Source organism: Falco peregrinus, chromosome 8 (genome assembly GCF_023634155.1).
Source record: "Falco peregrinus isolate bFalPer1 chromosome 8, bFalPer1.pri, whole genome shotgun sequence".
NCBI lineage: Eukaryota > Metazoa > Chordata > Aves > Falconiformes > Falconidae > Falco > Falco peregrinus.
Genome location: NC_073728.1, coordinates 24,609,337 through 24,634,850, shown reverse-complemented (window position 1 = coordinate 24,634,850; position 25,514 = coordinate 24,609,337). Strand labels below are relative to the sequence as shown.

At 34.9% G+C, this 25,514-nt stretch overlaps 1 protein-coding gene across 1 annotated transcript in view; it reads right to left on the bottom strand.

The window, feature by feature from the left end:
• KCNH7 (potassium voltage-gated channel subfamily H member 7) overlaps nt 1–25,514 on the bottom strand; it is a 233,447-nt gene that overhangs the window by 48,555 nt on the left and 159,378 nt on the right. Inside the window, exons 6-7 of the mRNA XM_027782345.2 lie at nt 24,047–24,261; nt 3,456–3,881 (exon numbers count right to left, since the gene is read on the bottom strand). Of these exons, the coding sequence (XP_027638146.1) occupies nt 3,456–3,881; nt 24,047–24,261 (641 nt within the window). The remainder of the gene's footprint in view (nt 1–3,455; nt 3,882–24,046; nt 24,262–25,514) is intronic.

The following is a 25,514-nucleotide window of genomic DNA, read 5'->3' as shown; positions in this document are numbered from 1 at the left end:
TTTTCCTGCTGATAATGCTATTAAATTATGTTCTGTAAAATAGCTCTGGTCACTACTATTTGTAAACAGTAAAAGGAAAAGCCTTCATGCTTTTCTGCATATTTCAGCTGAGTGTTCTCTTTGGTGTCAATTTAATAAAACTATAAATATGAAAATATTCTTTCTGAAGCTGTTACCATCACTTGTTTGTATGTTTTATTGCAGTAGGTTCTAGATGAAAGGGAAGAAGCTTTGGTTATCTATATATCCATGTGATTTTTCCCTACAACATATCTGTCTTTGAAGTGAAAAGCTGATCAATACATTAAAAGGCACATTATTTTAAATGCATATATATATAAATATCTAGTAATCTTAAGCAGCATTCTACTTGTATATGCACACCATCTATAAGTGTGCTTTAAGGAGCTGTGCCACTGCAACTGTTATTTGTTTAAAAACCAAACCAGATTCCTCAGCTGAGCATAATGATTAAAAACTATCAAAAGAATAGAAAGTAAAAAGTCCATCTACTCATTATTTTTATCTTCCCAAGTATCAGGGATGCCACTTAACATTTATGATACACACCCAAAAAAAGAGAATAGTTTACTACCAGCCATAATAATTTTGTGTTGAGTCTGCTTAAACAGGAAACAATAATTTAAAATTATATTAGTTCCCTATTTTAGAAATTTGGAAGTTAACTGTCTTACTCTGTTGCTTTCCTATGGTTGGAAAAGAATGACTCAAACAGAAGCATTCAGAAATTGCTGTATGTGGTATTTGGATTATTATCTGCTGCCCTTTCTAGACTCGGTTTGATATCAAGGTGTTTTAAAGCTGGGTGAGCACACATGGAGCTCTCTTTGGAGCTTATGTTGTTTAATAAAAAGACTATTCTATACAATTGTTTGTAGGAGTTCTTATTTAAAGAGTCTCTAGATAACAAAAAAGAACCATTTCATAAAAAAGATAACCCTTATGACTGAAAAAAATCTATTAGATGAAACGTGCTCTATTCTAACAGTTATACCTTTTCTGCTTCTTGCTAAACTATGAAAAAGGGATCATTGGAGAAATATTACAGTTAGCAACATAGGAAGCAAAACTACAGCAAGTAGCAGCTTAGAAAAAGTGATTGACATATTCAGTACCATGAATGAGAGAGAAATCATGATGGCATGGTGAAGGGGTCATAATCTGTATATTTCATTGCTGCTTAGGTAAACTAACTAGTTTTTACAGATCATGAAACTGTTCAATTACTAGGTTTTGAGGGAATAAAGAATTCACTCATATCTGAAACACTGCAAAAGTCATTACATGGTGCAATAATTTATGTTCCAAGTTCTGTGTTTTTGTATTTGTGTACTCAGCTGCCACAATGCACTTGTTTGCTACTAATTTGTACCATTATTTTATGTTAAAGTTATCCTTTTAATATCACTTTAGCACCTGGCACTTTATTATTAAGAACGTCTGTAACAGGGGAGGTGTGGAAGAATGATGTTCAGGGTCAAATCCAAACAGCACTCCTTTAATGAACTCTGGAATTGGTCCCCATTGTAATTCTTGGTGTTCCACGCTTCCAATCACTGAACATAATTTTTGACATTGATTAGTTCTCAGTGATTGGAAAGGGATGCAGACACATCTGAAGGGAAATGATGTGGTCCAAGTTAGAAGTAATGCCATTGTCAAAATGTTTGTCTTTCATGTGTCTATACTATCAAAACTACAGAAAAAAAATCTGCAGAAAGACTGAGACCTACCATCGATAATGAGTGCAAAAGTTGATTAAAGTTTCCTTAAATTTCTGGGCTTTTTAGTCACAATCTGAGTAGAAAAGCTTTCTTTTGGTAAGAGAACTATTAACATGTTCCATCTGTGCTTTTTTCTTACTCTCTTCTTACTGCATTCCTTTAAGAAAATTTATTTCTTCTGCATGCTCTTACCTACATGTTTCTCCAGATTCCTTATGTACCTTGAGTGTGTATGCTCATATTCAAATTAGTAGGGCTATCACTATGGATTAGGAATGTTACATTGATTTCTATGACTGCTGAATAAGACCACATTATTATAATAATTTTTCAGAAGTACGAGACAGGAAACCTTCTCATTACATAAAATGTATGAAAATAAGTTTAAGAAAAGGATGACTTATAATCATCCTACTTATGAAAGTTTTAAGGTTGAATATGCTCACAAGACTCTCAAGGCCATGTAGGTATGTGCCAGTTGTTTTATACTGACCCTTAAAGGCATACTTAATTAAGTTTACATGTAATTTGTGAGGATAGCTAGGGTATCAGAATTCAGATCAGGCTTTTGGGGTGGACGTAACAATTTTTGCTGTCACAGCAAATTAACAAAAAGGATATAATTTTAAAACAAAAACATTTTTGCATTCTCTGTATCATAACATGGAGACACACAGTCAGATCAGTAAATTTTCATGCTAAAAGTTGCTGATTAATATGCAGTTTTCACCTTTCTCTTCTCAATTAATGAGATGCACATATGGTTGACAAAACTGTCTGTTTCTCTTATGTCAATATGTGCAAAATGGTATTTTTAATAAATGGATTTGTGTCCTTTGAAAAGTGAATGAATCATATTTTGCTTGGTTTGCTGCTTTTTTTAATGAAAAAAACCCAAACCCTGCTGTATTCTATGCATCACACTCGCCCCCCCCCCCCCCCCCCCCCAATCTCTACTTGTCAGTTCGCTTTTCATCAACAAATATAACTTTAGCATTTCTTAAATTAAATAAAATTCTTTGGAAGGAGATAGAACTAGGTCAGGCATCCAGAACATAGTGTATATTTTGTACACCTTGGGGCAATTTTCAGATGCATATATTGAACTCTTTTGTAACCTACTGTACAGATAGGGTAAGGACATTAGTCACGTCTGGCAAGGTTATCCCCATATAATATTTTTTCCTTTCTTTTGGTAGTCCATATTCTTGATAAAATAGGCAACAGCCAAATTTTTTTGTTAACTGGTATAGTTCACACTACAACTAATGTTTTACACTGAGTAAAGATATGATCTGAAGATTTTGCACAGAGAAAATTTATTCTAATGCTTTCATGCCAACACAACACTTATATGCATTAAGAGCAGTTTTTACAAAGCAAGCAGCAAATCAAAGGAGAACTTAAATAAAAGTGTTTGAACAAATCCTTCATGCATGATATATCTATTTCATTATTTATAAAGGCAGTATCATATATGGTATAATTGAAAAATACTAGCTGAATCATTCAGCTTGTTCTCCTATCAATGAAAGCTAATACTCTACATTATTCTACCAAGGAAGATTTATTTTTAGTTTAACTTGAGAAGATGGGGTGGAACTACTAAATAGCCTATTAACTGACAAGCAAAAAATATACTAGAATATACAGATTATTATAGTAAAGTCAAAGCTTAAGATTTAAGATTTTTTACTCATTTAACCTTACCTCTTCAGAGCCAGAGCCAAAAATCAGGAGGTCAAAAGGTATTGCAGCAACCATGTCAATTAGGAACCAGCCTTTGAAGTAGTGAATTGCTATTTTTGCTGGGTCACTTACCACTTCTTCATTCTGGTTTACATATGTTGTTCTGAAGTTTATTAGAATGTCAATGATAAACATAATATCCACAATTAAGTCTACAACATTCAGTGGGCTGCAAGAATATCCACATTCTCTCCTCTTCCGTTCCTCACTATCATTCAGAAGGAAGGCAGCAGAGTAAGGGGTGAATATGGCAGTGTATATTACCAGCAACAAAATGAGCCAGTCCCAGACGGCTTTGAAAGGACTATAGTGCAATATAGTAAACTTGTTGATGCGAGGTGTCTGGAGTTTATATTCTGGTAGAACGTCAGCCCCTAAGGATAGAACCTAGAATAAGAAATATACCATGTCAATAATCAGGCAGTGTATATATATCTACTTTCAGTAAACTTAGCAAATACAGAGCTAACTTAAAGAATACTTTATTGTAATTTTGAGCATTAAGCTTCAATTACTTGGTGTTTTGGCAAAATAAACTTCTGTGAAATTCCTAATCTCTGCCAGGTCCAATAAATTCATTGACAATTTTACACAGCTAGTTGATTCTTGTTCCCTCTAGCAACCTTTAAGTGGCATATCTGGTCCATAAAATCTGCATAATTAAGCATGTCATCAAATTCATTTATCTACCACATGGTAACCTTGCCAGCCTGTTCACGGCCAGTGAATGACTTTTTGCAGTGATGCAGTGATGCAGTGTTTTTCTCCCAAAGCAAATCTATTATCATCTGCTCAAGTTCACTGCACAAGAGTCTACTCTCTTTAGAAGATGTTTAGGCAACCAGAAATAAAAAAAGTTAGAGAAAGATCTATGAGTGTCCTTGACAGCTATTGCCACTTTCAGTTTTGTGGTGTGGAAAACTTTCACACAGACAAATTTCACTGAGGCTATAGTACAGCTAAAGGTGTGACAAAGAAGCTTATCACAGAAATATTTCCTTTTGCTTCACTGCTACTTTTGTCAATGTCTAAAGCTTGTTATCTTTCCTTTAAAAGTATGGATTTGTTATCTGTTGGTGTTATCCAAGTTGGATTTAAATTTTATTTGGAAGGGATTATGTTTGTAAGCAGTGCTTGATTTGCTGGCTCTAGAAGCTGACGTTTACTTTCTTGCAAAGAAAAAGCATAGTGTGGGCACCCGATAAAACAAATTTCCTTTGGCTGCTCCTCCAATTTGATATGAAGGAACAAAACTTCTAAAGATATGAAGGTAGATTACATTTTCATCCCAATTCAATGCTTGGCATAGTTACAGAGACTGTCAGTAGTGACGTTAATTATTGCCTTCTGTGCTGCAAGTGCTCTCCAAATCCTACGGGACTCAGATCACCACTTCATTTTACACAGACCAATGAACAAACATCAGATGGTGACTACCTCCAGTTACTACCTATTTGGGCAAGTGACATATTCAAGAAATCTTCTACCCATTTTCCACCAGTTACTTCTACTTATTCCATATTCCCCTGGTACTTAAAAACTGTTTGTTTAAAAAATCAGATCTTTCAAAAATAATAAAAATGAATAATTATACTGAAATTAAATGATGCCTGGAAGGAGAAATACCTTGTCAGCAACATTGCCAACTTTTATTTCCTTTTTGATTGGTAGTAAGTAGTTAGGGATTTGAGTTTTCAGCTTGTTCAAGATCGAGGAATTTAATGCTCCTTGAACATAATCTTAGAAGATTATAATGGTCAGCACACTCCTTTCTGTTTAACTTTCCAGCAGCAAGTGTGTGTAAACCTTAGATCCTATCCTTAGTAATCTAAGTGGCACTTCTTATTCAGTGAGGTTCTACTTTGAAAATGTTGTGAGAACACCAGGGTTAATAACTGCTCTTCTTTGAACTATGAAGAAAGAAACAATTAAGCCATCCAAAAGATTATATGGTACCTTCAAGCAGCCATTAAGCACCAGACTGAGGTGATGGTAGAGGCTGTTCATCTATTTTTTATATTGTAACTAGGACTTGCAGTTAAGTAATGATGCTAGCTATTTTTTGTGCATTAAACACACTAGCTGACAGCAAGCTGAAGCATAGGCATTACTTAGTCTTTTAAGCAGTCTTAATACTTTCAGACCCCCACCTGGTGAGTTGACAAGAATGTTTTCCTAGTAGATGAGAGCACTGTGGCTATATGTGGCAAGAAAACTGCTATTTGTGAAATTTATATCAGTGTTTTTCTGCTGGATTTTCAGACAATGAAGAAAATGGATTAGACAACAAGAAAAGCAAAGCTCACTCTACATGTTTCTTGCAGTTGCTTGAAAATTCCAGCCAGTGTGCTTCACTTAGAGCAACACATAATGTAAATTGGATTTCTTTTGCCTGAAATCTGGCTCCTATTCTCATTTCAGTTAAATTTATTCCTAGGCTGGTCTAGACCAAGTTAGGTGAAACTGAAGAGTAAAAAAAACCCCTGCCTATTAGGCAAGATGAGAGAACAGAAGTATCAAAGTGATTATAGCAGAAATGGAACCGACATTTTCATGGTAGTTTCTTAGACACACACAAGAGGAGAGGCTGACTGTTGGTTGTGAGTTTCATACTCAAAATGTGATAAAGAACTTATATGCTGTATCGCTTATTCCCATGTAACAGGAAGTGAAAACAAACACTGTTAACTATTTTTATTGGCTGGATTAAGAGAAAAAAGATGGGACTATGTAGAGTTGCACATAGACACAAAAGAGAAAACAAATTATTTGGTTTCATGTTGGCAGTTACAATAGAGACTGACTGAACATGTGAATTTATCCTTTTTTTATCCTGTTGTGTGACCGCCTTGCAAGGCTTTAGTGTTGGCATTGGCCAATCTTCACAATCTTGGCTAGATGGAAGACTTCAGTGTACTTAGCAATCCACTCAGAAGAACTTTACTGCTTCCACTTGCTTAAAATAGATGTTGACAAATACACTGTTAGTGCAAAGTCATTTTATTAACCTATCTCTTCTGGACAGTGAAACTCTCCTTATAGTTTGGATTGTAAAATAGGTGGCTTAGGGAATGAAATGTGTTTAAGAGTAAGGAGCACCACTGGGACAAGACTAAAGCTTTACACTTAAAAAATTTCTGAACCTTGGGACATGACATGATGGGGAAACCAAGCTTCCTTCCATCTTACTAAAGAGAAGACTATAATACTAAGTAGCAAAAGTCATACTAGCTACAATTAATCAATTAAAATGATAAAAAAATAATTGAAGGCTGTTCATCCTCGATGAAATTCCATCTCATGCTGGTTTTGCTTGAAGAAAGTGGGAATGCATTTTTAACTAGTGTGTTTTACAAGCAGTATTAGGTGATAAGATTTATTCTGTTTAAAATGAGAAAATGTCAAATTTAAATAAACTGTATTGTATTTTGCCTTTGAATAAAGAATTTTGATCTAAAATTCAGCTTTTCCTGTGTGTTCCTGTTTATTCCATTTACTGTTAAACCAGTGCTGCTGCAAGCTTGAAGACTCTCCGTTCAAACACATTTTTTGACTCTGAGAATCTTGCTTCAGGTGTTTCACACAGATAGGGCTGGTGAACATCTTTTGCTCTTTTTAGGTTCATGTGTTCACTTGCTAAGATCACAAGTTCAAGGGGGCACTTATTATAGAAGGGCTGCCATCAGATACCTGGAAAAATATGGAGTGAGATCAAAGTAGCTGTCATAAATTCACACGGTTTTAGAGAGATTTATCTTTCTGAAGTATTTGGTAGCTGTTAGTTTCTCAAAGATAACAGTAGTTCACTGAAATGGAAAGAAAAGATATTTAAGAAGAATGAAAATTTATCAATGGCTGCTGTTCTGTTAAGGAAAAGGAGTAGGAACTGTATGTACCAGAGGTACTATCAGATAACAACTAATTAAAAAAAAAAAAAAAAAAAAAAAGAGAGAGAGAGATTCAGTAAGCCTTTATCATTTTAAACTGGGTTGAACTGTTTGTGGTGCTATCTCTTTTTTGACAGTTCTTACATCTTTCTCCTCAAGAAAACCTGCTTGGTACTGGATAACATTTCTGCCTTGTGTTGTGTTCAACAGATGTTTTGCACAGTGTTTCTTGGTGAAGTGTCAAGGAGGCAAACTGGGCTGATGTGCTTTGCAGCACATTGGCCATATGCTTCATGGGAAAACTGGTTTGTGTAGGGGACTCTTGTTATAGGCTCTGGAGCACCACATGCAGCAGCAACGTTTGACATTTCTTGGAGAAACACAAAGATTCTTCGCTGTATAATTTCTTTTATAAAATAGAATATGTAGGCAAAATGCTAGGCGAAATGTTGGATGACCTGGGAATTATGTGCTTGTCTCTGCCATTGAGTTTCTCGGTGATCTTAGGCAAGCTGACATTTAACCTCTCTAACTTCTGTCAAGTAGAGAGAATAATATTTACCCACTAATCTGAAACCATCCTGCAAAGGATAATGAGTGGAAAGCATACATAGAAGCTGTTATGCAACAGCAATGAGTTATCATCATTCTTACTCCTCTAAATTTAGTTGATTCTTTTTATTTTTAAGATTAATTCACACAAATACTTGTGCTCTTCTCCTTTTAATTTTGAATTTATAACTTAATGGGGACACTTTCCAGATTATTTTTATTTCCTGCATGAAAACACTTTATTTTTGTTACCTATTATGCAAACTGTACAGTTTCAAGAGACTCTGAGAGACCGATATTGCTATGTATCACATGTATATTCATAAGTTTTGTTCTGAGGCATTTTCAATCTAAATTTATTAAAGAATGCAAATGCATACAGTAAAAACTAAAGAACTAGAAACAAAGTAAAGAAGCATAATAGTGTGTTAATAAATCTTAACAGAAATAATAAGCGATAAACCATCTGTTATGAATACCACCATGAACTGTTAAAGAAATATTTCTGTCAAACCACTGCATTTATTTGGAGTATGGTTTCCTAGCTATTCTAGAACTGCATGAAAGCAGTTGTGGCGTAGGATTGTTACATGCTGGACTATGGCTCCTCAAGCAACTGTAGAGCTACGTAAAGCACATGAACATGGAGAACAACCAGAAAGCATGCCTGATGCTTTCAAAAAGATTTGAAATTCTATAAGCATATTGTGATTGCACGGACCAGACACTATAAACAAGTTATTCAGAAAGCATTGGGCCTTTTGCACGTTTGCTAAGAATTCACAATATTTTTGTGCTGTGTATTTCCAAACACACAGCAAATACATGAATAATGTACACTCACACAAACAATATGTAGCATATTCGCAGTCTAGGTAAGTCCTTTCATCATGGACAGAACTAATGCACATCTGGAAAATTTGAACAAAGTGCAATGCTTACAGCTGGCAAAATGAGTCATACGGGTTGGGGGAAAATGCAGCAGTTGTAAGGTAGATGATACTGAGTATATCTGTGCAAAAGGTAGATGTGGAAGTTTGATGGGTGTAAAGCTTAATAAATTAGCTTTTCAGAAAGGTACTTTTTCATGTCTTATGAGAAAGTGTATCTCCTATGTACTGTATATTTAAATGATGTAGTCATATTGAGTACTGAATACTGTTTTATCACTGCTGCTTTTGCCACAGATGAATTCAAGTAAAGCTTGTACTAACAAGGTTAGTTCTTACATAGCATCTTTCATGTTAAGAGAATTTCATAACCATTTAATAAATGTCAAACTATAAATATAGTCCCAAATTACTTGGGAACTTTAAAATAAACATTTACCTTACCCATAAAACATCTTGTGTAAAGCTATGGAAGGTACTACCAGTCCACTCATTGAAATACAATGTTAAAATTAGTTATTTATAGGAAATACTATACGACATGAACAAACATTATTTTGCCAATATCTTGCTGGGCTCAGTCCAGTGCTAGGCATAGATGGATGATCAGACCTGCATCTTTATTCAGGGAAGCTGTAGCAAATCTAGCAACATGTCAGCTTCTTGTATGCTGAGAGATTGAATATGTTTATTATGAGTAGAGATTGAAGAAACTTTAAAATTTCTCATTGCATAAAGTGTATTCAGCAGCCAAGACATGAAATTTACATGAAAATGCAAACAAGATGGTAACTGAACCAGGATAACTCTATTATAGACATTATTGTAGCCAGCTGAAAATAAAGGGAGGAAATCAGAAGAGCTTTTGACTGTTCAGAGTTTCTAATCCAAATACGCTTCAAAATTGAATCAGAAAACCAAAATCAGCTGTACTTATTATCTGAGTGTAACACTGGAAAGTGACTACATTAATGAAATATAAAACACGTTATGTTCTCAAAGAACATAAGCAAGAGGTGACGAGAACATTTGTATCCTTATAATTTTTATAGGAGGTTTCCATAGGTTATTAGGCTAGGTTAATCTCAATGACCTCTAAGTAATTTCACAAAAAAAGGAAAGCTATTTGGATTTAAAATATTTTGCAGCAGAATTTTAAACTCTGTACAAGTTTATGGTTGGAAGGTAGCATCTTCTAAGTTTGAGTAAAGCTAAATTACTATTGCTGTTTGCTCCTTGATGCAGCTCATGATGCACAATGAACATTGGCGCTATTATCCAAAACCTCTTAGATATTCAGTACAGTCCCTTCCTTTTAACAGGTAGTTTTGAACTCATTTTCAGAGCTTTATTAATAAGGCCAATAATACTATTGAACAGAAAAAACTGGGACAACAGAATGAGAAATGTGAAGCAGACACAGAAGCTAAAACCATATTCCTTTAATAATTAACCCTTTTTATCATGACCATAGACCTTAAATCAGAATGATAGCACAGTTCAAAAAATGAAGCGGTATTACTTCAGCTTTAAAAGAAGACATGATTTTGCATTGGAGATTTTATTAGATTTGTGGAACTTCCTTCTTTTGATGTAGCCTCTCCTAGCTCTCTTTTCCTCCTGTGTATTAGCTCTACTGGAGCTGCCAAACTATAACTAGCAAGGGCATCTCTTCCCTTTTCTTCTCTGTTCATACCATTACTGTGAGACCCCTACAGACTGGACCAGCTAAAGAGATCTCTGAATTTAAAAAGACCTAAAAAGAAATATTACACAAATACTAATGAGCAAATGGAAATTAAATCAACATTTTCTCCCTGAGAGTAGGCATTACCTAATTTCCCAGAAGACTATAATGGTCTTACATATTTCAGTCAACCTGGTGATTGTCTTCCTTGATGCTGACAGGAACAACTAATAAAATTACACCAGTATGGAAGAAAGCTGAAGTGCTTTTGAGTTAGTGCATCCTTAAAACATAGCATTATATACTGCTTTCACACATCAGCATTAAAAAGCCTTTTTTCATGTAAAAGATATTTTTACAAGTTTTTCAAAGGATAGCTATTAAAAACATCTTCTTAACCAAGAAATACTGACAGTGGGGAATGTTAATACTTATTTTACTCTTTTTTCTGTATTAAATGCTTTAAAATTATGTAGTATGACAATTTGTATATAAAGCTGATACTGAAATTTCTCTATCAGACAGTTTGAAGTATAATCATGAGGTCTTATAACACAGTGTTTTAATGGCCTCCATATTTTTTAAGCTTTTGTTAAAGAAAATCTGCTGCTGTGTTAAAATATGACTTGTCCTTGCCTGTCCTGTATGTTTCCCATTTGGGACTTTAGATACAAGAGGACACAAACCTTTCTTATTTAAACAACGGACTCAATATTTCTTTGTTTGCAGGGCCAGAAATAGCACAATAGATTATTTTTTTTTTGACTATGCCCAAATATTCACCAAGTGTAATGTTAGGTAGGTATTGAAACAGGACTTTTGTTATTAATGGCTGAATCTCAAAAACTCAAAGCTTATCTAAGCATATTTTAATAATTTTTATTCTAGAAGTCAATCTGTCACTAAATAAAGCTTTTTTAAGTTAGTCAAGACAGACTTCATGGCACTCTCAACCTAACTGAAACACAGAAACAGTGGAAGGGTTTTTGGGTGTTCAGTAAATTAATATTCTGGAGAAGCTGCAATTTGGTAGGCAAAGAGAAACGCGAAAGAAAAAAAAGGTGTAAGTTTCAAGTGGTATGTGGAATCTATTTGATTTAATGTTAAGTAATTTTTATAATAAATATCCAAAAAAATTCAGTGAAGTTAAACATTAACATTGTTTGATGGTAAAATTTAAGAAAAAGAAAATTTCTGATACCTAGACATAACTTCTTAATATATTGTCATAAAATTGCTAGTTTGATATTGGAAAATCCACTAGCAATAAAGACCAACTTTGATTTATAAAGGTCTTGTGCGCCTATGAGTGTAACACTGCTGCTGTCACTGTTCAAGTTACATTGGTTGAATCATTCTATCTCTGGCTTTGGTACTTTAGTTACAATTTAATCTTTGAAGTTTTTGATATGTATTCACTGGTACAGGTGAATATTTTGCTGTCTGCATGCCTGCTTTCTGGTGCTCTGATTCCTCTTTAATCTCCTGCACTGTAATGTGTACAATTTGTGTAGCTGAAACTGCAAGCCTTTTTAGATGGAAAGACTGTCATCTCAAGTCTACCTCAAAACACCTGTTTCAAATTGCTTGTTTTGTCCAAAAGAGGAAAGAAATGCTGTTTTCCAGCCTTTGTTGGGAAATCTTGTGGGAATAACATTGAGCAAATAATATGTTGCCAACAGCTCTTTGCTGTCCTTGTTGGCTGAAGTTTTGACTTTTAAGCCTTCTGTAGCTTCAATGTTAATGGTACTGTGATAGCAAGTTGCATTTAAGCTGGAAATGGAATGTCTTTTAAAAGACACTTTTCAAAGGTGATACCAATATATGAATTGGAGTGTATAATTGTAAACTGGGGTAGATATATAAGGAACAGCCTGAACAGCAGAAAAGCTTTTACTTGATGTTTCTCCTACTATGTATCTTAAATTTGTGTGTGTGTATATATATGTGTATACACACACACACACACACACACACAGTATTTTTAGAATTAAAAATACAGATCTATGTTTATCTTTCTCATCTGGTCTCCATATTTTCTATTTAGGTCTTCATTATTCTCATGAATGTGGTGTTTAGATAAGCAATAATAATATTTTACATCATGTCATCTAAAACATATGATGAAACAGAGAACCAGTTTAAGATCTGGTCCCATGGCTGAATCCCACACCCACACAGTATACGTATCTATCAGTGACATGACTCATCTGCCTACAGTGACTGGGTTGATGCCTTGAAAGTGTAGCAGCTGTACAGAACAATTACTGGACTGTCACTAGTGCTTGCACTATATAAATATAATGATTTCCCTGCGCACTGAAAACTCCAGAAATGTAATAGTTCATCAGAGAACTCGAGCAATAGTGCAATACAAAGCAAAGAGGCAGGCCTTATTATCAAGTAATTTGACCTTTCATTTGAAAAGAATTACAAAACTATTCCTCGTCTTACAGATTTACAAAGATTCCTCAAGAAATGTCATCCAATTAGTCTCCATTTGATAGGGCAGCACACTTCCTCATTGATGACAAAAGCTCTCAAATCTGACTTGGATTTGAGAGCACTGGGACTTCCTGAGAGTGCTGAGCACCTTACAGGACTGAGGCCATGAAGTACCACTTTTTCATAAGACTATCAAATAATTAGGTAAATCTATTCAGCTAAATATATTTAAATACACAGTAACCAAAAATCTTCAAATTTTCAAGAAACATTATGTATGCCATGGCATTAAAGCAATAAAACAACCTTCTCATGATTGATTTCAGTGAAATTTTGCAGGTTTCATGGAAATAATATTTATGTGGATGGTACTGTCAAACAAAATTGCTTCACCAATTTTGAATACATGTATTAATTTAGAAAAATCTCTATCTCTAACCTATAATTTATTTTCTCATGAAGATAGATATTAATATAGAGGAAGTATTTTCATAGTTCATATTCCATCCATTATTTTCCAAGATAAAATTAAGAAATGCCTTATAGATCCTAAACCTCAGGAGCCTCTTTCTGCCAGTCAGTATGTAATTACTTTCATATTAGTGGATAATGCATCATCAGAACAACACTTAGAAGCATACAGATTTATTAGATGCACTTGATTGAACTTTAAATTTTAAATTAGTGATATAAAGATTATCAAAGAAGAAGATATTAAAACCTGACTATGTTTAGCAAATGTTAATGCCGGAATAAGTATTAAAAGTTGTGTAACCTACTTCCTTAAAGTTCACTATGAGGTGTTATTTAAGAAGACAGAAAATGCTGTCCCTCAAAATGCTAAAGATTGTGAGTTATTTGTTGCTCTTCTGGCAATGCTAAGCTGTTAACAAGCATTTTTTATGTCTGACAAGAAAACGTAAAGGGTCACATTTGTAATAATGGCTTAAATTATTGCTTTGGGTTTCAGTCACTTAAAAGATTTTATATCATTTATTCATGGCATGACAACAAAACAAAGTAAATTTTGTGCTTGTTGATGTTATCTTGTCTTTCTCACAATATTTATAAAAAAGGTATCTTTCATTATGATCCATTTAGACTGGTTTACTATGTGCCAAACATTTTGATGCAGCTTAAGAAAAGCATAAAAGCTGTAAGAATATCTGAAATGCGTGGAGTGAAAATGAAGCAGCTAGATTCATAGTTTGCTTCTATGATTACAGTACTTACTGATGTAACTGTCAGGAGTAAAGGAGAAAAGGAGAAAAGATCCTTATGCATACATTCATATTTAAGTTTAACCTTCAGTTTCATGGTAAATATTTTTTCCATAAACAGCAAAATAAGCAAACTTTAGTTTCTAGAAGACTTGCATTTTTTAATTAGACCCCTTAGTGTTTAAAAAGGTGTAAACTGCAACTGAAACTGCTCTGGTAGCTGGGGAAAAGCTTAATTTAGAAACATCCATCTCCCCTGTGGCTCTCCAGTGTTTATGCCTAATGAGCGTATGCCAACTTGGTTCACTTAAAGGAGTCGTTTAGTCTTAAGTATTCTGCTCAGGTTCCTCTCTTCACATCACTTGTAGTGTAAAGTTTAGTGCGTTACCCATTCTTCTACCACATTTGATCAGTAACATTCCAACCAAAAAGCCATTTGGCAAGGGGAGGTAGAACAGATTGCATACACGTGTACACACAATATGATGACACAAATCACATTTCACTAGCAAAACCAACCTATTAAAGCACAATCCAGATTTCTAGAGCTATCCATTCAATTCATACTGGTTAGGCAGAGAAAAACAGTGGAGTTGTAACCATGGAGAACTGTGCAATAAAAAGCTGCCTTTCCTGGGTCAGTAGCTGGATCTTACATTGGACATTTTTCTTTTTTTCTGATGTAAAAACACATATTGGTTTTGGGGATTTCTGGTAAGACATGGTAGGATGTTCGTGATGATTCTCCATGAGCTTCTCTGGTACTCTAACAAAATTTTTGTGCTAGCACAGAATTAAGTGAGCCAAATGTAACTCCTTGAAAAGCTCTACCTCGCCTATGTTATGCTAAATGAAGCTCGTGTTCAGGAGAGAACAGGACCTTTTATTTATGGATTTGACCAGGTACATATGGGAATCTTTTTGGTACTATGGTTTATCACATGTATGATTGCTGGCATCAAAATATCAATCCAGTGTTACAGAAGCCCGAGTGTAAGCCTTAACGTTCTTAATGTTCTTTGTTTTCTAGATATATCAACTAATTTATCACACTGTGTAAACTGCTGAATGGATCATTCACTATTGCAGTTTCCTTAGCTTACTTGATATTATAGGTGTAAAGAAGAGAGAAAACAGCATAATATATGTCAAAATTACTATCGTATCCAAAACTTTTCAAGCTTTGCTTGAAAACCTGGAAGGAGGCTGCAGTCTGCATCCTGTCCTAACAAAATCCATCAAAATATATTAACAGGCCTCTAACAAGTTCTACAGGATAAGCATGAGCCACAGGCACTGATTCTTGTTCACTTCCAAACCTGGGAATTAACAAGTTTAGAGACTAAGCTGCAGTGAAAGTTGTTACTCTTATAATGTTCATAACATACTTTTATAGTCTTCCATTGTTAACCCACCTATAAACCCAGTGAAACTAAACTTCTCTGAACAGAACAGATTGGTACAGATGTAAGATCATACCATACAGCAGTTCTTTTGTTTCACAAGAAAGTAGGTTTCTTCATAATTAATAGAATTAATTTATAAAGTGGAAGTATTTTCAAAGAAGATGGATACTTAGATTAGAAAAAAATGCAAAACTGAAATGAAGAACTTTTCTTCCTATGTAATAAATGTTTCTCATTTAGCAGTAGTAGTATTCTGAACAGCCTGTCTGGAGCTGAACATACCTTCTCATGGCAGCTTCCATGATAAATTAATATAAGGCCACCCTAATATCAGGAAGAAGAAACTTTTTGAATTCTCTATGTACTACGAATATCAACCAAATATTCATGCAATTTCAGTATTTTATTTCAGATAGATCTGAATTTTATAGTATATTTTTACATCTTAGAGGGCCTGACCTCGGCATTTTTAGTAAATATTTTCTAGAGAAATTTATTGTGCTATGCTCATTATTTTTGTGCTTATTATCACCTATACCACCTATAAAGCCCAATAAATGCTTTGAAACTATATGTTACCACACTGATTAGCACATTATTTCATAAACATAGTATTAGGGATTCAATGACCCTTTGAGTTTTTATTCATACAACTGGTTCCTGATTTTTCCTTTACTGTGGTTTTATTGATATTTCAATATAATTTAAGAAGCGTTCTTTGGTTGTTGCTGTTGTTTTTTTTTAAAAAAAGCATTATCTCCGACCTGTTCTGGGTATGCACTTCTCAGTTACAAGCTGAAAGCATCATCCAGGTTCTAACACATGGTAGATAATAGATGAGAAGAATGGCCTTGTTTGGCTTATTAATTTTGAGGGCATTCAGAATTCATCAAACAATGTACTGTGCTGACTGGGTTTAATGGTCTTTGCATTTTTTTTCTGTTTCTAATCCTATGCAAAAAATCTCAAACCCTAACAAACCCTAACCACAAAATATTTTCCTCAGCTGTCAATACATCAAAACCAACCAATCCACATGCTTCTCTTCTATCCTCTGCCCAAGCCAAAAGAATAATAGATAATAGTCTTGCTGCTGTTTCTCCTTTATATGCTTGAGGCCATCTGGTTTCTAATCAGTAGTAGAAGAGAACTGCTTTATAATTATCCAGTTATATCGTCGCATTACTAGCTGCAAATTGCAGGAACTTTCTGCTCTCATATTTAGTTTATTCATCAGTTTAACTCAGTATTGTGTGGGAATTTAATTCGTTCATTGAAAAAGTTAATCTTTCAAATTATCCACCAGTTTTTCACTTTGCATATTAGCTAGTATTATGTTAAAAAGGAAACTCGTTACTTGCAAGAAATTAATATTAAATTGCTAGCTGAACATATCTGCATTTTCTTTCTAATGAAAATGATTCTTAACATAGTTAAATATGTAATTTCAGGTAAATGCTAAATATTGTCTGTCCAGGTTATGACAATCTGTGGCTATATCCAACTTTGGTACTACAGAGCGTGCATGTGAGGATGTGAGGCGTCTGGCATTAGAACAGAGTTCAGAATTCAGACTGTTTGAGGGTAAGGGCACTCAGACAGGGAGGGAATGAATCCTGAGTCTGAGTCCCTGGTACCCAGGGTTATTTTTGTAGATTTTTTAACAGATGGCCATTTATCTAAGATAAGTATCAGGCAAAATACTCTGGGACCACAACTGAGGACTGCCTCTTTCTAAGTGAGTACTCTAAGCATTAGCTATACCAGCAATCTTCCTTGTAAAATGCCAGGTCTCTCTGGTCCATGATATCCACAGCTTTCTGCCCTTTCCACTCCCTCTTTCTGCTTACTAGCTGCTATTGCTTTCTATTGCTGGGTGATATTCTCCAGGAAAATATATGCTTATGCTGACCTAAACATAGAAACTGTTTCTTGAGTTAACACACTAATCACCTGGCTCAGATCTAACTCTGATGTTATGCTGTTTTGAGTAGGAGGTTGGGCTAGATGGCCTCTAGAGGTCTCTTCCACACTACATTTTTGTATGGTTCTACGGTTATGTGAAAGAGCCTGTGACTTCTTTCATGGCTGTTTTAAGGCAACTCTAACTGCACGTGTGAAAGGTATTATTTCAGGCTGTGAACACCAAGTGGGTCTGAAGACTCTGCCAGTTCTCTGGATCTCAGTGGGGCATGACAGGAGCTAAGCAGGGTCTTGACTTCTTGTAGTTCATAGTGGGACAGTTCTGGTGGGTGTCAGAACTGTTGGTTGCAACTGAGTAACCTGCCGAGTTTAGAAAATACCAAGGTCAATGCACCATGAGGTGGAAGTTTGGAGGTTTAGAGCTCTGGTCTAGAGAAAGGAGGTTTGCCTAAGTGCTGCCTGCAGCTTGGTTTTGATCAGTTTTACTTGCTTTGTAGGGCACTGGTTTTTACACCCTCAACATATTCATCAAATTCATTATTTTCAGAACAAACTACAGTGCAGTCTAAAAGCCTGTGTCTGCCTATCACCCTCCACTTATTAGTATCAAAAGAAGAATATTGCTTTGGAAAATGATCTGTTATTAAAAAAAAATCATATCCTCCATTCCCCATTTCATGTTAGCATCACACAACAGATCACTGATCATTTGGTTCAAGACAGTAACAACAAAGAGATAACACAAAACATTGGTTACTCAAAAGTGTTATTCATAGAAGATACTGGATACTTTTTCCCAACTCAGCAAAATCAGGCAATATGTTTTTCATAAGAATAGATCGTGGAGGAAGGACATGGACTAATTAAGGATGCATCCAGGTTACATGCTTCAAAGCAGCTGGGCTTTCCGACTGCTCCATTTCTACCATATGTTGTGAAATCTTCCCAAAACACTGCAGCAGTTCAGATGCCTTAGCCTATTCAGCTGTCACAAAGAGAAGAGGCTCTACTGGAAGGAATGAATATTTTATCTTTCCAAATTGTTGTGAATCTGTAACTATATTGGCCATTTTATTACTTGATGCAATAGCAGGTAATTCCCAGGAAAATACTATGTTTTCTTCTGAAACTGATCAAAACAGTGGACTTTCTCTTCTGCTTCCATGCACTTTGTATAGCTACTTGCTCTGGTGCAAAGAAGCCTACTCCAGTTTTGGTGACCTCTTTGCACAGGTGTAAATGATTAATCCTGAGATGGTTATTTTTACTGCTTTTGCCATCACCATGATGTTCTCTGCTTTTTTTCTTTTCACATACAGTGTGTTGTCACACTTCTAAATGATGATAAACACATTTATACTATTTCTATAATTATGTCTATAGTAATTATGAAGCCTAATTATAATGACAATAAAAGATGAAATTTTATTGCATGAGGGTGCTAAGTATGACTGCAAACAAAGGGAATAATTCCTGTATGAGCTATGTCATTTGATCATTGAGAACAGGAATAGCAAATTATAAAAAAAAGAAGATTCTCACATCAGCAGAAACCAATAACTTAAACTTTCTGTATAGTAACTAGGGAATATTGCCTCTGTTTATCCCCCAGTTTCATTATTATATGTATGCCTTGCTGTGTAATTGGAAGACATATCAAGATTTTTCTCCTTAATTCACAATTTGCTGCTTTATATCAGCTTGTGTTCCAAAATGAACAGCCTTGAAATGTTGTTTGTGTGTAAGTTGTAAACAGCACAGTGTGTCAGCTGAATCAGACTGCTGAAAATGTATAGATCAATAATCTGGTTTATTTTTAGGTCTTATATGGCCCCTCTCTGTCCTACATGCTGGTCTTCTTTTAGCCTGAAAACCTGAAGGTCAGTTTGAAGTCATGATCATATAATAGTTCTTTTTATATCAACAGCTGAGATTGGCTTTAGGGGATATTGTTACTTATTTCTTAATCTTTTGGGGAGCAGAATAGAGTCTGGCCAGATTACAAAAATGTGCAGTGAAACTACAAGCTTTATCACTTCATATGTGAACCCCCCCTTCACTGAGAGCTCCACTTTCAAAAAAGCTGTGGGTCTGAAAATCAGATTACAATCTCCCAATTAAAATGTAGCCCATCGAAGTGTGTATTTGTCATTTGATCAGCCATATAACCAGTTTGGGTGTATGTATTTCCTACAGGTGGGTGGATGATGAAACTGTTGTGAAAACTATTATTTATGAGAAGTTTAAAGGTCATAGAGTTTTACTTTCTGGTAAGTTAGTTATTGAGACAAATCATAAACAACAGATATGTGTTCGGTCTTGAAACCACATGATGTATCTCAACAGACTGAAGAATTTCAAGGAATCAATAATCTCTGAACATTAATGATTAGGGGCCACAAAACAGTTTTTCTTAAACAACACAATAAAAAGACCAGTAATTTAAAAGTTTATTAACGGGGCCAGCTATTGTTTGTTGCCAATGTTAATCTGTGAGTATTCCGGAATTCTCTCTTTTCTTTGAAAATAAGCATAGGAACTGAGTATTCTAATCTTCATACTGCCCTGAGTCTGTTCACAACAGAGGTTAGAGTTTTGGAGCCATGCATCAGTGGGAAATGGATGTGTGAGAATATTTAAAATAAATCAGTATTTAAACAAAAGATGAAATTGCTTACTGTTACGCTTTCTACTTACTGTAATTTTAAGGCCGGAATTCTTCTTTATGAATTCATCAAAAATGTTATGGGACAGATGTAAAAGTTTTGACCCACTGCTTTCTTTAATAAAAGTCTACTTTTTGTGTCTCTGGGAAGACTTGTCTCTTCCTAACGATCAGTGGCAGGACCCCAACTAAACCTATTAGTGCAAAAGAGTGCAGAAAGTAGACTGTCCCCCTGAACAGACTGCCCCCCTAAGCAGACTGACAAAAAAATGAATAAGAAAAAAAGTAAGTGGAGACTCTTCTAGAAGAGAGTCTAGCTTAGCACCTCTGGAAATTAGAATGTGAAACATCAAAAGGAAAAAAAATAATAAAGTGGAATGGAAATGTAAATTTAATTCTAGTGACAAATGACAAAAAAAAAAGTATTGGAACTTGACAATGCCATTTTTTCAATAAGGACTATCTGGATACTACTGAGGTATTCCTCTGAGTAAAAGTCAATTTTATACAGAAACAGGCATCCAGAAGATGTTATGCTACCCTGCACAAGGAGTTTTGATCACCAAAGACCCAAGTGAAAGGCCAAGTGATCGCAGTATCTACTTATTCAGGACCACACATGTGCAGCACTTCACTGCAAGCTTTATCTTAAGGCAGTTTTCTTCTCTACATAATGTCCTAACACTCCTGTTAAGTAGTAAGACAATATTGGAAGGGACTATGCAGTAGAATGTATAACCTAGCACTTTTTGAAACGATCCATTTATTCGTAATACTTAAAAAAATAACATGCTGAGGATTGAATTTGTATATTTATTTGCTTATTTATTAAATTTTGCACTGAAATCTTTTTTTCTCCACTGTATTTCAAAGTTCATAGTTTTCATTCAAAGTATCAACCACTGTCCCACAATATCTTCTGTTCCTTCTGAAATTATTTTCTAAACTTTATTCTCCTGTCTGCTCCTAATTTATTCCACTAAAATCTTACTCTAAAGCATCTTACTCCTCTTTAACTGCTTTCTGAAACTGTATAACTTCCTCTAAACACAATGGCCACAGCAATTTCATTTTATTCATTATTATTCCTCTACCTATGTGCCATCCCATCCTCTTTTACTGTATGCACTACCAGAATTCCTTCTCCAGCTTGTGGATATGATAGAAGTCATACAGCTGTTATCTCTGGAAAGAAAAACTTGTGTGCTATGACGCTGATACATAGTTTGATATTGATACTTCAGTGTGCTGCATAGCAAAACCCATGTCTCTGTATTTTGAGTTGCAAGATGTCAGGTTATAGCAGTTATATGACCACATTTGTCATAAAAGTTGAGGAAAGGAAAGGGAGAGAGATACACAATAAGGAATAAAAAGAAAGAGATGGATGGGTGTTTCAATGGTGCAATATGTGAGTGGAAGCGGCCTTCCATGTCACTAAATCCTGCAATCCCAGAAAAGCACATTGTGTTATCTATCCCTTTACTACATTTCTCACACTCTGTCTAATGACATTTGGAATTCCTGCCCTAACTTCTTTTATTAGAAGACTATTTCAGAATGTCACTACTCTGATTAAGGATGACCTTTTAACTTACCATGCCCATTTTATACTCATTTGCTCTTTTACTTATATTGTCCCATAGATTAAATAGGTCATATTGCTCTCTGTACATTTTTAATGCTGGTTCACAGATTTAGGTATCAGAGGACTGTGCCAGCATGAGCATATCCTAATTAGCTCATCTGATGTTCCTGCCATATTCTATTCTAAACACTGTGTTCAAACTTTCCATAACCATGTTTGCACTATTCTGCAGATACAAAATGGATCTATGGGCCTATGAAAAGCTTTACAAAGGTACTTACAGGCAGACATGCAATGGAACCTTCAAATTGCTCTTATAAAACATATTGAAATCACTGGGGATTAAAAACATAAACAGAACTAAAACTAGCCTCTTTTGTCTTCTAAACGTCTATTTCTAATCTAATTCATGAATAACTAGCTAACTAGATCTTTGACTATCAAATTCAGTAGACCTACATTTATACCTCCTAGGAGATTCTCCCTGTTCCTAATCCTAGAGTTTAGGCTGCAACAGCAACTAAAAACATTGATAACTGAATATAAGAGAAAAAGGAACAGCTGTGATGAATTCTTTCCAATTATGATGAATGCTATGTTATCAGCACTTGCTAAACAAAATGTATTCTGCACATTGGTTGAGATAGTTCTAGAAAAGGACATAAACCAATGTTGAACTAATTTGGAAGTCTTTTGTGAAGTGTAAAGATTTTATAGAGCAGTTCAAATTTAATTTTGAATTTCGTTAGTATCAATGTTCCTGGAAGGTTTAGCTGGTCCAAGCCATTTCTATTGGACCTTTTCATAACATCTAAGTTGTTTAGAGAATAAACAGATTTTTTTAAAATTCATACCACCACCATCACCACCACCACCCTGTCCACCCCTCACACCCCCCCACCCTGTAACAGTGTCATTAGTACATAGAAATTTGGCACTCTGGCACTAAATAGTCATAATCTCGGGGGAAAAAAACCCACCACAATCAGGCTTGATTTATGCTTACATAACTTATAGAAATTAGTCTTTTTAATGTAACTTGACTTTTTGCCATATTTTTGCCATATTATCTGTGAAAAGATTTCTATGTATAACTATTGTGAATTATTTAGAACATATCAAAATGGATCTGGAAGAGATTAAATCTTTCACAACTGACCATGGAAGAAAGTACAATGGTTGCAGACTCAAGTTAGCTATCAAAGACAAAATATATGAAAGATAAAATCCAATTACTCTTTAGGCACTAACTAATCTCAAGATAGAACTGATAGAACTTTTATCTCTGTTTCTCTAGGAGGGTGTACATTTCCTTTTTATAACTGTCAAAGGGAGTAGGAGCATGGTCAATGTCTGGCATAGTGCCAAGGCAGAGAAGCAGCAGTCCAGTCTATGGAAGGCAGGTCAGCAGTAAGTCAAAGGCTACTCTTGGCAGTATCTTCCTTGCGGAATCTCTGCAGTCTAATGTAAAGCACTTCTAACCTCTTTCCATCTGTCAGTGGATTGGCATTTAAGGGCCAATGGTCTGCTTACTAAGATCATAGAAGATATTTGGGATAGTGTCACGTCTTAGTATTTTTTTCAGTATGTTGCACATAGGTAACCTGTCCTCACCAATCTCCATTTGACATTACAACACAAATAACAATGATACTGAATTTAGCTGAAAAATTCTGTTGTCTTCAGAGGACATTGTGTCTGTCTTAGAGTGAAGAAATATGCTATCTTGAATTGTTTTCAGTTTTGTTTCAACTGTATGCCTCATTCCCAAGTATGACAGAATATATCATGCATCCAGTGTAAAGGTATCTGCTTTTCATTTTGGTTCATTTTGACAGCCTTTTTGACATACACATATGAAAAAGATACTCACATGAAAGAGCATTATGAAAACCCAAAAAACTGGAACAGAAATTACAACGTGTAACTATGATATTTTTACCAGTGGCACAATCACCTACCATTTGTTATCATGTTGTGCCTTGTACTAATCAGTAATTCATGAAGCTGAGAAAAAGAAAAGAAAATGAAACTAACATTTATAACTGACAGGAATCACTGGAACTAGTGGACTGACTTGTGCACTTGGTGCATACTACAGCTTTTTTCCATTGGAAAAGGGAGAACTGAAAAATTTTAATTGTTAGCAGTATTATCTAATGGCTCAAATACTTCAGATTGTCTTGGAGATATCCAAACCATTCATGAAAAGAGTAACAATCTACTGAATGCACTGATAGTTGCCTCCACAAAACTGGAAAGGAACCAGAATAATGGGTATTACCTTACCTGGGTAACCTTCTCTGTTACATTGTGCGTTCGGTCTTTCACCTTAGGTGCAATAATTGCTTTCTCCGAAGAAGGAGGAGATGAAGATTTTTTTTCACTTTTGATATCTGAAAAGTTCAGTGTGAGTTGAGGAATTTTGTTGATTGTACTGTATTTGTTGAGATTTGAATCCGATGTGGATCCCAACAGACTTGACTTGATATGATTAAAAGGCCCTGAAAAATCAGAACAGATATTTAGTATTTGACAAATGCAGAGAATATAAGTTATCATTAATGTTAAAGTAGGATATGTTAAAGGGGTAGTTAAAAGCTATTTTTCACTATACTGTTTGTTAGTAGTAAAAATTACCTACATTTTAAAAATAACTCTAGTGTTAACGAGAATCAAATCTATTATTGGATGTAAACATGAAATTTCCTTTACATATAGCCCCCAATGTTTTTTATAAAGTCAATGGATTGCAAAGTACAAAATGCATCCATTCTTGTTTTCATGTTAATGGGTATGCTGGTATTCGCCATTATAATTCTGGCTGAATATAAAGACTATATACTCATTTGTTTATAAAAGTGGAGAAAAGATGCACAATTACATGATTGACTGGACTGAGCAAAGGCTGTTATCACATCCATACCATTGCCCATGCATACATGATAGTTCAAAACCACCTTCTGGTAGATGCAAGATTGAGTAGATCCCTGCTCTATCCCTGTGTATTTATCCAGTAACTCCATACTTAATAAATGGAAATATTAAACTAACATTGTCCTAAAACCCTGTAATTTTGGAGTATCACAAACTTAAAAAATGTATTTCTTCAGTTGTCATTACCACAAAATATTGAAAACAATAGGGATACACATATGTAGAATATTAAAGGAGTATTGAATTTATACTTAAACATCTTGTACTACTTCAGTGAACCACAATAGACAAAAAATACGGAGTTTGTATGCTTCATGAGGTACATATCCATTACAATTATTCTTTTCAATATTGGACAGAGTTTTTTGTACAACAAGAAAGCAATATAAACGATTAGTATATGTGTTTTGTACTGTCATCATAGTTAGTTCAGAAACCAAAAATATTCATGGTAAGGAAAATTTGCTTTTGAGAATGACAGTGGAAAACAGAACTCTAAAGATGTTTAGACAGTGAGAGCTAAATGCAGTTATGGATTTAAGACAAAATCCCAGTCTTGCAATGTATCTAAGGTGTGGCATCAACAGGTATTTCTCAGATCCACATGAGAACCTTACTGCATCCTAATTTTATTATGGGGAACACTCTGAAGTTTTTTCTTCTACTGTTTTTTTGTGTTGGTTTTTTTGTTGTCTTCCTGGGAGGGGAACAAGAACGGGTGCTACGATTCAGGAACAGCCAATGGGACAGGATTAGGCCTATGGGGTAAATTGCAGAGTTAACAGTGGGACAGCTGGATTGTATTTGCAATGTGTGAAGG